This window comes from Tachyglossus aculeatus, chromosome 4 (assembly GCF_015852505.1).
Source record: "Tachyglossus aculeatus isolate mTacAcu1 chromosome 4, mTacAcu1.pri, whole genome shotgun sequence".
In the NCBI taxonomy this organism is placed as follows: domain Eukaryota; kingdom Metazoa; phylum Chordata; class Mammalia; order Monotremata; family Tachyglossidae; genus Tachyglossus; species Tachyglossus aculeatus.
This window is the reverse complement of record NC_052069.1, coordinates 12,113,704-12,127,531: the sequence shown is the minus strand read 5'-3', so window position 1 is coordinate 12,127,531 and position 13,828 is coordinate 12,113,704. Positions and strand designations below refer to the sequence as shown.

At 51.4% G+C, this 13,828-nt stretch overlaps 1 protein-coding gene across 1 annotated transcript in view; it reads right to left on the bottom strand.

Annotated features, from left to right (window-relative positions):
* OTOP1 (otopetrin 1) overlaps positions 1-6,719 on the bottom strand; it is a 39,167-nt gene extending 32,448 nt beyond the window's left edge. The window contains exons 1-2 of the mRNA XM_038744930.1: positions 6,278-6,719; positions 2,251-2,317 (exon numbers count right to left, since the gene is read on the bottom strand). Coding sequence (XP_038600858.1) covers positions 2,251-2,317; positions 6,278-6,719 — 509 coding nt within the window. The remainder of the gene's footprint in view (positions 1-2,250; positions 2,318-6,277) is intronic.
* Between the last annotated feature and the right edge of the window lie 7,109 nt (positions 6,720-13,828).

Here is a 13,828-nt window from a genome sequence, read left to right as displayed (position 1 = left end):
TACTTCCCAAGTGCTTAGTACAGTGCTCTGCACACAGTAAGCGCTCAATAAATACGATTGATGATGATGATGATTTATCTTGATGCCTGTTTACTTGTTTTGATGACTGTCTTCCCCACTCTAGACTGTAAACCCGGTGTAGGCAGGGATTGTCTCTTTATTACTGTATTATACTTTCCAAGCATTTAGTACGGTGCTCTGCACGCAGTAAGCCCTCAATAAATATGATTGATTGAATGAATGAAAGTTTCCCCACATCTTCCCCTCCACCACCTCTTCACAAAAGGGAACTGAGAAAACTCCGAAGAATTCACGCCCCAAAGTCCAAGCATTGTGAGTGAATTTCAAGGTGGACTTTCAGCGCTCAGTATAGTTCCTGGCACATAGTAAGGACTTAACAATTGCCACAGTTAGTAACCAAAGGTCAACTTGAGAAGCAGCATAGTCTAGTGGATAGAAAACGGGCCTGGGACTCAAAATGACCTGGGTTCTAATCCCTGCTCCGCCACTTGTCTTCTGTTGACCTGGGTCAAGTCACTCCACTTCTCTGTGCCTCAGTTACCTCATCTGTAAAGTGGGGATGAAGACTGTGAGCCCCAAGTGGGACATGGACTGTGTCTAGACTGATTAGCTTGTATCTACTCCAGCGCTTAGTACAGTGCCCGGTACTTAACAAATAGCATTAAAAAAATCATTTTAAAAATACCATTTTAAAAAAAACTTGGCCTGGACACTCAGGGACTGCCCATTGGAGATGAGCTGGTTGGGGGACACTCAGAATTGAAGGGGCTGCCCATTGGAAGTTTTTTTTTTTTAATGGTATTTGTTGAGCGCTTATTATGTGCCAGGCACTGTACTAAGTGCTGGGGTAATAATAATAATAATAATAATAATAATAATAATAATGGCATTTATTAAGTGTTTACTATGTGCACAGCACTGTTCTAAGCGCTGGATAGAAACAAGGTTGGACACGGTCCATGTCCCACATGGGGCTTACATTCTTAATCCCCATTTTACAGATGAGGTAACTGAGGCACAGAGAAAATGAAGTGACTTGCCCAAGGTCACACAGCTGATGAGTGGCAGAAGCAGGATTAGAATCCAGGTCCTTCTGACTCCGAAGCTCACACTCTATGCACTAGAGTTGTGTACCCCCAGGGACACGCTGAGTTAGAGGGGCTGCCCTTTGTAAATATGTATATATGTTTGTATGTATTTATTACTCTATTTATTTATTTTACTTGTACATATTTATTCTATTTATTTTATTTTGTTAATATGTTTTGTTTTGTTCTCTGTCTCCCCCTTCTAGACTGTGAGCCCGCTGTTGGGTAGGGACCGTCTCTAGATGTTGCCAACTTGTACTTCCCAAGCGCTTAGTACAGTGCTCTGCACACAGTAAGTGCTCAATAAATACGATTGATTGAATGAATGAATGAAAGTGAGCTGCTTGTGGGCTCCTTGTACGATAGAGGAAATTCTACAGTAGACATGATAGATTCAGAGGACCCCACTAAAGAGTCCCTTTCAAACGAATTCAACTGCAATGAAAAACAAACATTAAATACTCACTCTGTGCCAAGCACTATGTAGAGAAGCAGCATGGCCCAGTGGAAAGAGCCCGGGCTTGGAAGCCCGAGGTCAGGGGTTCTAATCCCGGCTCCGCCACATGTCTGCTGTGTGACTTTGGGCAAGTCACTTCACTTCTCTGAGCCTCAGTTACCTCATCTGTAAAATGGGGATTAAGACTGTGAGCCCCCCTTGGGACAACCTGATCACCTTGTAACCTTCCCAGTGCTTAGAACAGTGCTTGGCACATAGTAAGTGCTTAACAAATGCCATTATTATTATTATTATTATTATTATTATTATTATTATTATTATGTGCCAAGTACTAAGTGCTGGGGTAGATGCAAGGTATTCAGGTTGGATCCGTGGGGGACTCACAGTCTAAGTAGAAGGAGGAAGATTTAATCTCCACTTTGCTGATGAGGAAACTGCAGCACAGAGAAGTTAAGCGGCTTGCCCAAGGTCGCACAGCCGACAAGTGTCAGAACCGGGATTAGAACCCAGGTCCTCTGACTCTCAGGCCTGTTCCTCAATAGGTATGATTGAGTGAATGAATGAATGGATGAATGAGTGAATGTACTCTTTCCACTAAGGCAATGCCGCTTGAAAACAAACAATCAAATGAACAGCTCAACCACTATCTTTCAAAGGAAAAGTTGGACTTATATAACACATTACCGGCATAAATCCCTAAAGATACCGACATGTACCCAAAAGCCTGCCTTTTTGGCCACTGACCAGTGAACTATAAAAGAAGGAGCATGGTCTAGTGGTAAAGGGCAGGAGAGTCGGGAGACCTGGGTTCGAATCTAAATCTACCATTTGCCAGCTGTGTGACCGGGAGTAAGTCACTTTGCTTTTCTGTGCCCCAGTTTTCTGATCTGTAAAATAGAAATTCAAAACCTGTTCTCCCTGCCCCTGAAACTGTGAGTACCATGTCTTAAATTTATCATTCGTATTTATTGAATGCTTACTGTGTGCAAAGTGTCATATTCAGCACTTAGAGGGACTGTGTCTGATCTGCTTGCCCTGCGTAATAATAATACTAATGATGGCATTTCTTAAGCGCTTACTAATAATAATAATGGCATTTGTTAAGCGCTTACTATGTGCGGAGCACTGTTCTGAGCGCTGGAGGGGATACAAGGTGTTCAGGTTGTCCCATGTGGGGCTCACAGTCTTCATCCTCATTTTACAGATGAGGTAACTGAGGCCCAGAGAAGTGAAGTGACTTGCCCAAAGTCACACAGCTAAGTGGCAGGGCCGGGATTAGAACCCATGACCTGCATCTACTCCAGAGTTTGGTGTATATTAATCATTTAACGAATAACACAATTATTCTTCTTAAGAACAAATAGATTCCCACACCCCGCCCCACTCCCCAGACCCCAGATAACAATTTATTGGATTTCTTCAGAAGGAAATGATAACCGATACAGAATCAACCTGGAGAATGAAAAACCACTTCTCAGAAGTCTGAGAAAAGCCCAGCACTCCAGAGGAGCACCCAGAGGTGGCAACCAAGGGTGGCCAGTGGGCAACCTTGGGCAGCAGTAGAAAGAGCAGTAACAAGGGCAAACAGTGCTTTGCACATAGTAAGCGCTTAACAAATGCCATTATTATTATTATTATTAAGGGCAGCAGAAGAAATAGCAGTAATGGGCAGCAGTAACAACGACTGCAGCAGGAGAAATCGCAGTAACAGGGGCCGGAGTAGCAGCAGTAGAGTGTGAGCCCATTGCTGGGTAGGAAATTGTCTCTATTTGTTGCCGAATTGTACTTTCCAAGCGCTTAGTCCAGTGCTCTGCACACAGTAAGCGCTTAATAAATACAACTGAATGAATGAATGAATGAATGAATACAGCAGCGTGGGTTAGTGGAAAGAACGCAGGCTTGGGAGTTGGAGGACGTGGGTTCATTCATTCATTCATTCAATCGTATTTATTGAGCGCTTACTGTGTGCAGAGCACTGTACTAAGCCCTTGGGAACTACAAGTTGGCAACATATAGAGACAATCCCTACCCAACAACGGGCTCACAATCTAGAAGGGGGAGACAGACAACAAAACAAAACAAAACAAAACATGTGGTCAGGTGTCATCAGAATAAATAGAAGTAAAGCTAGAAGCACATCATTGACAAAATAAATAGAAAATACGTAAAAGTAAAACAGAGTAATAAATCTGTACAAACATATATACAGGTGCTGTGTGGAGGGGAAGGAGGTAGGGTGGGGGGGGTGGAGAGGGGGAGAGGAAAAAGGGGGCTCAGTGTGGGAAGGCCTCCTGGAGGAGGTGAGCTCTCAGTAGGGCTTTGAAGGGAGGAAGAGAGCTAGCTTGGCGGATGGGCAGAGGGAGGGCATTCCAGGCCCGGGGGAGGACGTGGGCCGGGGGTCGACGGCGGGACAGGCGAGAACGAGGCACCGTGAGGAGGATTAGCGGCAGAGGAGCGGAGGGTGCGGGCTGGGCTGGAGAAGGAGAGAAGGGAGGTGAGGTAGGAGGGGAGCGAGGGGATGGACAGCCTTGAAGCCCAGGGTGAGGAGTTTCTGCCTGATGTGTAGGTTGATTGGTAGCCACTGGAGATTTTTGAGGAGGGGAGTAACATGCCCAGAGCGTTTCTGCACAGTGATGATCCGGGCAGCGGCGTGAAGTATAGACTGAAGTGGGGAGAGACAGGAGGATGGGAGATCAGAGAGGAGGCTGATGCAGTAATCCAGTCGGGATAGGATGAGAGACTGAACCAGCAGGGGAGCGGTTTGGATGGAGAGGAAAGGGCGGATCTTGGCGATGTTGCGGAGGTGAGACCGGCAGGTTTTGGTGATGGATTGGATGTGAGGGGTGAATGAGAGGTCAGAGTCGAGGATGACACCAAGGTTGTGGCCTTGTGAGATGGGAAGGATGGTAGTGCTGTCTACAGTGACAGGAAAGTCAGGGAGAGGGCAGAGTTTGGGAGGGAAGATAAGGAGTTCAGTCTTGGACATATTGAGTTTTAGATGGCGGGCAGACATCCAGATGGAGATGTCCTGAAGATAGGAGGAGACCCGAGCCTGAAGGGAGGGAGAGAGAGCAGGGGTAGAGATGTAGATTTGGGTGTCATCAGTGTAGAGATGATAGGTGAAGCCGTGGGAGCGAATGAGTTCACCAAGGGAGTGAGTGTAGATAGAGAACAGAAGGGGACTGAGAACTGACCCTTGAGGAACCCCTACAGTAAGGGGATGGGAGGGGGAGGAGGGACCCGCAAAGGAGACTGAGAATGAATGGCCAGAGAGATAAGAGATAAGGGTTCTAATCCCGCCTCCGCCACCTGTCTGCTGTGTGACCTTGGGCCAGTCGCTTCACTTCCCTGGGCCTCAGTTCCCTCACCTGTCAAATGGGGATTAAGAGTGTGAGCCTCCTGTGGGGCGTCATTATTATTAGAAAGAGCAGTAACAGGGGCAGCAGGAGAAGCAGCAGTGGGAGAAAGAACAATGATGGGCACGGCAGGAGAAGCAGGAGAAAGAGCAATGTCAGGAGCACTGTGAGCAGGAGAAGCAGGAGAACGAGCAATGAAAGGGCAGCAGCAAGAGACAGAGCAGTAATGGGCACAGCAGGGGCAGCAGGGGAAAGAGCTGGGGCAGTGGGAGAGAGACCAATGAGAGGGGCAGCAGGGTCAGAAGGTCAGAGGGTTGGGGGGGTCAGAGAGTCAGAGGGGGTGAGGGGGGTCAGAGGGGGTCTGAGGGTTGGGGGGCGAGAGGATGTCAGGGGGATCAGAGGGTTGGGGTGGTCAGAAGGAGGTCCGGGGGGTCAGGGGGAATCAGAGGGTCAGCGGGGGTCAGAGGGGGCTCAGAGGGAGATCAGGGGGTCAGAGGGAAGTCAGAGGGGGCTCAGAGGGGGTCAGAGGGTCAGGGAGGTCAGATCAGAAGGGGGTCAGAGGAGTCAGAGGGTCAGGGGTGAGAGGGGGTCAGAGGTGGGTCAGAGGGGATCAGAAGAGGGTCAGAGTGGGGTCAGAGGGGGTCAGAGAGGGGTCTGAGGGTCAGGGGAGTCAGAAAGGGGTCGGGGCAGAGGGAGTCAGAGAGTAAGGGGGGGTCAGACCAGAAGGGCGTCAGAGGGTCAGGGAGGGTGAGGGGGGGTCGGAGGTGGGTCAGAGGGTCAGGGAGGTGAGAGGGGGTCAGAGGGGGTCAGAAGGTCAGTGGGGGTCGGGGGGGTCAGAGGGAGATCAGGGGGTCAGAGGGAAGTCAGAGGGGGTCAGAGGGGGTCAGAGGGTCAGGAGGGTCAGATCAGAAGGGAGTCAGAGGAGTCAGAGGGTCAGGGAAGGTGAGGGGAGTGTCAGAGGGGGTCAGAGAGGGGTCTGAGGGTCAGGGGAGTCAGGGGTTGGAGGGCAAAGAGGGTCAGAGGGTCAGGGGGGTCAGATCAGAAGGGGGTCAGAGGAGTCAGAGGGTCAGGGAGGGTGAGAGGGGGGTTGGAGGTGGGTCAGAGCGTCAGGGAGGCGAGAGGGGGTCAGAGGGGATCAGAAGAGGGTCAGAGGGGGGTGAGAGGTGGTCAGAGAGGGCTCTGAGGGTCAGGAGAGTCAGATCTCCCTTCTAGACTGTGAGCCCATTGTTGGGTAGGGACCGTCGTTGACTTGTACCTCCCAAGCGCTTAGTCCAGTGCTCTGCACACAGACAGCGCTCGATAAATGCGATTGAATGAAGGGGATGAGAGGGGGTGGGTGGGGGTTTGTGTCTCACCCCTGAGCCAGCGGGTGTCGGCGTGGGCGTCGTCTGGCGTCGAGGCCTGGTCTGCGGCCCGGTCTGCGTCCCGGTCTGAGGCCCGATCTGAGGCCTGTTCCGGGGCCCGGTCTGCGGCCCGGTCTGCGGCCCGGTCCGGGGTCCGGGCCCGGGCCCGGGCCCGGGGTCCGTGAGGGCCTGCCCAGAGGTGCCAGCCCATCCAGAGGAGCTGCAGGGCCATGAGGGCGTGCAGGGCGTGGAGCAGGTGGTGGTGCGGCAGGCTGCGGGCGTGCACGGCCCAGCCCAGCGTCAGGGACAGGCCCCAGCACAGCACGTTCAGCCCCCACTGGCGGCTCGGGGCCTCCGACGGCAGGCGGGGGGGACCCCCCGAACAACCCCTCGACGACGCCCCCGCCTCCGCATCCCCAACGCCCGGCACCGGCCTCCCTGACCCGGCCTCCATCCCCTCCCTTCTTCTCCTCCTCCTCCTCCTCCTCCTTTGGCCTCCTCTGGCTTCCTTGCCCTCCCTGTCCTGTCCTTCTTCTCCTCCTCCTCGTTGCCGCCCTCGTCCTCCTCCTCCTTCTTCTCCTCTTCCTCCTCCTCCTCCTCGTCCTCCTGGGCCCGTGCTGGTCTCCCCTGCCTCCTGACCTCCCCTCCCGTCCTTCTCCTTCTCCTCCCAGCCCCGGCCTCCCCTTCCCGTCTTCCTCCTCCTCCTCCTGGGCCTGTACTGTTCTCCCCTGGCCTCCCTCTCCTGTCCTCTGCTCCTTTCCTTCGCCTCCTCCTCCTCCTGCTCCTCTGGGGCCCGTCCTTCTCTTCCCTGGCCTCCCCGTCCAGTCTGTCTCCTGGTCTTCGTCCTCTCGCTCCTCTCCCCTGGCCTCCCCCGCGTCTGTCTCCGGCTGGTCCTCCTCCTCCTCCTCCTCCCCCCGGTCCCCGCCTCCTCCCCTTGGCCCTCCCTTATCCTCCCCCATCCCCCCCACAACCCCACCCCGGTGGTCTCCCACCAGGCCGGGCAGCAGCCGGGTCCTGCTGGAGGGCTGGGGGTGGGGGGACACACAGGCGCCCTCCTTCCCTCCCTCCCTCCCTCCTGACCCCCACCCCCAGGGAGAGGCAGCCCCTGTCCCGGCCCACGATGGACCCCACTGTCATTCAGCTGGAGAAAAAACACAGAAAGCAGAGGACAAGGGGTTGGAGGGGAGGGGGACACGGCTGGGGAGAGAAGCCCCCTGCCCACCCCCTGCCCCCCCTCTTTGACTGACCACCATCTCTTCCCCCCAGCTCAGACACCCCCTCTTTTACTAAGCTCCATCCCTTTCCCCTTTCCCCCTACACAGACACCCCCTCTTTTACTGAGCTCCTCCCCCTTCCACGGACACCCCCTCTTTTACTGAGCTCAGTCCTTCCCCACCTCCCAGCACAGACACCCCCTCTTTTACTAAACTCCATCCCTTTCCCCACCCACCCACCCCCAGCACGGACACCCCCTCATCTGTGAAATGTTTCCTCATCTGTGCAATGGGGATTGAGACTGTGAGCTCCATGTGGGACAGGGACTGCGGCCAACCTTATTACCTTGTATCTACCCCAGTGCTTAGAACAGTGCTTGACATTTAGTAAGCACTTAACAAATACCATTATTATCATTATTCATTCAGTCGTATTTATTAAGCACTTACTGTGTACAGAGCACTGTACTAAGTGCTTGGAAAAGTACAATACAACAATAAAGAGTGAGAATCCCTGCCCACAGTGAGCTCACAGTCTGGAGGAGGGGAGACAGACATCAATACAAATAAACCGACATCAATAAAAATAAATGAAATAGATACATTAGTGCTGTGAGGTGGGGAGAGGGGGGGAAGAGATAAGGGAGCAAATCAAGGTGAAGCAGAAGGGAGTGGGAGATGAGGAAAAGTGGGGCTTAGTCTGGGAAAGCCTCTTGGAGGAGATGGGCCTTCAGTAAGGCTTTGAAAGATGGGGAGAGTAATTGTGTGGCGGATGTGTGGACAGAAGGCATTCCAGGCCAGAGGTAGGATGTGGGCCGGGGGTCGACAGCGGGACAGGCGAGAACGAGGCACGGTGAGGAGGTTAGCGGCAGAGGAGTGGAGGGTGCAGGCTGGGCTGGAGAAGGAGAGAAGGGAGGTGAGGTAGGAGTGGCCGAGGGGATGGAGGGCTTTGAAGCTAATGGAGAGGAGTTTTGTTTGATGTGGAGGTGGATGGGCAACCACTGGAGATTTTTGTGGAGAAGGGTGTAGAAAGATAATCCGGGCAGTGGAGTGAAGTACGGACTGGAGTGGGGAGAGGCAGGAGGTTGGGAGGTCAGAAACGATGCTGATGCAGCAATCTAGGCAGGATAGGATGAGTGATTTTATTAATGTGGTAGCAGTTCAGATGGAGAGAAAAGGGCGGATTTTAGCGATGTTGTGAAGGTGGGACCAGCAGGATTTGGTGACAGAATGAATATGTGGCTTGAAGGAGAGAGAGGAGTCAAGGATAATGCCAAGATTACGGATTTGTGAGACGGGAAGGACGGTGGTGCCATCTACAGCGACAGGAAAGTCAGGAAGAGGAAAGGTTTGGGAGGGAAGACAAGGAGCTCAGCCTTGGACATGTTGAGTTTGAGGTGGCGGGCAGACATCCAGGTCCTGAAGGCAGGGGGAGATGTGAGTCTGGAGAGAGGGAGAGAGATCAGGGGAGGAGATGTAGATTTGGGTATTATCAGCATAGAGATGATAGCTGAAGCTGTGGGAAGCAGAATTCCCCTTGGAGAATAGGAGACCCAGACCTGAACCTTGAGGGATCCCCACAGTTAAGGGGTGGGAGGCCGAGGAGGAGTCTGCGAAGGAGACAGCACGAATGAGCTCCTTCTCTTCCCTCCCAAAGCCTGCCCTCTCCCTGACTTTCCCGTCACTGTGAACGGCACGACCATCCTTCCCGTCTCACAAGCCCACAACCTCGGTGCCATCCTCGCCTCCGCTCTCTCATTCACCCCTCACATCCAATCTGTCACCAAAACCTGCCAGTCTCAGCTCCACAACAGCGCCAAGATCCGCCCTTTCCTCTCCATCCAAACCGCACCTTGCTGGTTCAATCTCTCATCCTAACCCAACTGGATTATTGCATCAGCCTCCTCTCTGATCTCCCATCCTCCTGTCTCTCCCCGCTTCAGTCTATACTTCACTCTGCTGCCCGGATTATTTCTGTACAGAAATGCTCTGGGCATGTCACTCCCCTCCTCAAAAATCTCCAGGGCTTGCCTGTCAACCTACAAATCAAGCAAAAACTCCTCACTCTCGGCTTCAAGGCTGTCCATCCCCTCACTCCCTCCTACCTCACCTCCCTTCTCTCCTTCTCCAGCCCGCGCCCTCCACTCTTCTGCCGCCGCTCACCTCCTCACGGTGTCTCGTTCTCGCCTGCCCCGCCATCAACCCCCGGCCCACGTCCTTCCCCTGGCCTGGAATGCCCTCCGTCCACACATCCACCAAAATGGCTCTCTTCCTTCCTTCAAAGCCCTATTGAGAGCTCACCTCCTCCAGGAGGCCTTCCCGGACTGAGCCCCCCTTTTTCTCTACTCCCCTCCTCTCCCCATCACCCCCACTCCCTCCCTTTGCTCTACCCCCCTCCCCGCCCCATAGCACTTGTGTTGTTGGTATTTGTTAAGCTCTTACTATGTGCCAAGCACTGTTCTAAGTGCTGAGGTAGATACAAGTTAATCAGGTTGTCCCACATGGGGCTCAAATCTTAATCCCCATTTTACAGATGAGGTAGCTGAGGCACAGAGAAGTTAAGTGACTTACCCAAGGTCATACAGCTGATAAGCGGCGGAGCCGGGATTGGAACCTACAACCTCTGACTCCCAAGTCCGGGCTCTTTCCACGAAGCCACGTTGCTTCTCTATGTACTTGTGTATATATGTAGCGTGGCTCAGTGGAAAGAGCCCGGGCTTGGGAGTCAGAGGTCATGGGTTCGAATCCCGGCTCCACCGCTTGTCAGCTGGGTGACTTTGGGCAAGTCACTTCGCTTCTCTGTACCTCAGTTATCTCATCTGTAAAATGGGGATTAAGACCGTGAGCCCCACGTGGGACAACATAATCACCTTGTATCCCCCCCCAGTGCTTAGAACAGTGCTTCGCACATAGTAAGTGCTTAACAAATGCCATCATCATTATTATTATGTACATATTTATAATTATAATTCTATTTATTTTTATTAATGGTATGCATATATCTCTAATTCTATTTATTTATATTGATGCTACTTTTCCCTGTTCACTTGTTTTGATGCCTGTCTCCCCCCTTCTAGACTGTGAGCCTGTTGTGGGCAGGGATTGTCTTTGTTGCTGAATTGTACTTCCCAAGCGCTTAGTACAGTGCTCTGCACTCAGGAAGCGCTCAGTAAATATAATTAAATGAATGAATGAATGAATGAATGAATGAATAAAATGAACGTCCAGAGAGATAAGAGGAGAACCAGGAGAGGACAGAGTCAGTGAAGCCAAGGTTGAATAACGTTTCCAGTAGAAGGTGGTGGTCCACAGTGTCAAATAATAATAATGATGATGATGGCATTTGTAAAGTGCTTACTATGTGCAAAGCACTGTTCTAAGCGCTGGGAAAGATACAAGGTGATCAGGTTGTCCCATGTGGGGCTCACAGTTTTCATCCCCATTTTACAGATGAGGTAACTGAGGCTCAGAGAAGTGAAGTGACTTGCCCAAGGTCATACAGCAGACATGTGGCGGAGCCGGGATTCGAACCCCTGACCTCTGACTCAGGTCAGAAGCAGGGGGTGGCGGGGACAGGGGCCCCGAGGAGGGAATTAAATGTCTGGAAGAACTGGTGATGGCGAGGGGCGTGGGTGTCAAGAAGGGAAGAAAAATCGTATTGCCGGGCAGAGGAGAGGGCAGAGTTCAACTTGAAGTGGACAAAGTCAGCAGCTATTTAGATTTCCACCATCAGCGCTCTGCGGCTCCAGCACAGGACGGAAGGAGTTGGACTCTGCAGGTGATCCAGGGCTGCGGGTTAGTGGAATGAGAGCGATCAATCAATCAATCGTATTTATTGAGCACTTACTGTGCGCAGAGCACTGTACTAAGCGCTTGGGAAGTCCACGTTGGCAACATATAGAGACGGTCCCTACCCAACAGTGGGCTCACAGTCTAAAAGGGGGAGACGGAGAACCAAACCAAACATACTAACAAAATAAAACAGAATAGATATGTAGAAGTAAAATAAATAAATAAAAAATAGGGTAATAAATATGTACGAAGATATATACATATATACAGGTGCTGTGGGGAAGGGAAGGAGGTAAGATGGGGGGATGGAGAGGGGAACGAGTGATGAAGGGTTAGGAGAGCGAGAGAGTTGGGTTCATTAGAGTGGGTGGTTTTGAGAACGTCTATTTGGTCATCAAGGGTGGGTAATAATAACAATAATAATAATAATAATAATGGCATTTGTTAAGCGCTTACTACGTGCAAAGCACTGTTTTAAGCGCTGGGGAGGAGACAAGGTGATTAAGTTGTCCCACATGGGGCTCACAGTCTAAGTCCCCATTTTACAGATGAGGGAACTGAGGCTCAGAGAAGTGAAGTGACTTGCCCAAGGTCACACAGCAGACATGTGGTGGAGCCAGGATTCGAACCCCTGACCTCTGACTCCAAAGCCCGGGCTCTTTCCACTGAGCCATGCTGCTTCTACTGGGTATGGAGGCTAAGTGGGGTGTTGGATGGGGTGGAGAGATCGGAGGGCCACTGTGGGGAATAGAAAAGGTTTACGAGGAGGAGGAATATGGGAGAGGAGGCGAGTGAGAAGGCTGTGGTCACGGAGAGGGATTTCAGAGTTGGTGAGGGTCAAGATTGTTCAATGGTTAATAATAATAATAATAATAATGTTAATAATAATAATAATGGCATTTATTAAGCGCTTACTATGTTCAAAGCACTGTTCTAAGCGCTGGGGGGGATACACGGTAATCAGGTTGTCCCACGTGGGGCTCACAGTCTTCATCCCCATTTTCCAGATGAGGTACCTGAGGCCCAGAGAAGTGAAGTGACTTGCCCAAAGCCACACAGCTGCCAAGTGGCGGAGCCGGGACTTGAACCCATGACCTCTGACTCCAAAGTCCGGGCTCTTTCCGCTGAGCCACGCTGATAATGTTGGTATTTGTTCGTTCATTCATTCATTCATTCAATCGTATTTGTTGAGCGCTTGCTGTATGGAGAGCACTGTACTAAGCGCTTGGGAAGTCCAAGTCCGCAACATATGGAGACGGTCCCTACCCAACAGCGGGCTCACAGTCTAGAAGACTGTTAAGTGCTTACTAGGTGCCAAGCACTGTTCTAAGCACTGGGGTAGATGCAAGGTAATCCGGTTGTCCCATGTGGGGCTCACAGTCTTCATCCCCATTTTACAGATGAGGTAACTGAGGTACAGAGAAGTGAAGTGACTTGCCCAAGGTCACACTACTTGGGAGCCAGGATTAGAACCCATGACCTCTGACTCCCGAGCCCGTGCTCTTTCCACCCCAGCGCTTAGAACAGTGCTTGGCACCTAGTAATAATAATAATAATAATAATAATGGCATTTGTTAAGCACTTACTATGTGCAAAGCACTGTTCTAAGCGCTGGGGGGATATAACATGATCAGGTTGTCCCACGTGGGGCTCACAGTCAATCCCCATTTACAGATGAGGCAACTGAGGCTCAGAGAAGTTAAGTGACTTGCCCAAGGTCACACAGCAGACATGTGGCGGAGCCGGGATTCGAACCCATGACCTCTCACTCCAAAGCCCGGGCTCTTTCCACTGAGCCACACTGCTTCTCAAGTAAGCGCTTAGCAAATGCCATCAGTACATTAAAGTCCCCAAGGATCAAAGTGGGCATGGAGAAAGAGAGAAGGAATGTGAGAGAGGGATCAAAATGGTTAAAGAAGTTAGGCTTGGCAGTCAGAGGTCGTGGGTTCTAATCCCGGCTCCGCCACTTATCTGCTCTGTGACCTTGGGCAAGTCACTTCACTTCTCTGTGCCTCCATTACCTCATCTGTAAAATGGGGATTGAGACTGTGAGCCCCACGTGGGACATTTGCGTCCAACCTGATTTGCTTGTTTCCACCCTGATGCTTAGTACAGCGTGTGGCATATAGTAGGTGCTTAACAAATACCGCAATTATTGTTACTATTATTGTGCTACGTGCTATGTGCAGAACACCTCCTAGACACACAGAGAGTACAAGAGCAGCGTGGCTCAGTGGAAAGAGCCCAGGCTTTGGAGTCAGAGGTCAGGGGTTCAAATAATATATATAATAATAATGGCATTTATTAAACACTTACTATGCGCAAAGCACTGTTCTAAGCATTGGGGAGGTTACAAGGTGATCAGGTTGTCCCACAGAAGGCTCACAGTCAATCCCCATTTTCCAGATGAGGTAACTGAGGCACAGAGAAGTTAAGTGACTTGCCCAAAGTCACACAGCTAACAAGTGGCGGAGCCGGGATTTGATTCTACCATACTACTCTCTTCCAAGCGCCTAGTACAGTGTGGTACAGCTCGGCACGTAGTAAGCGCTCAGTA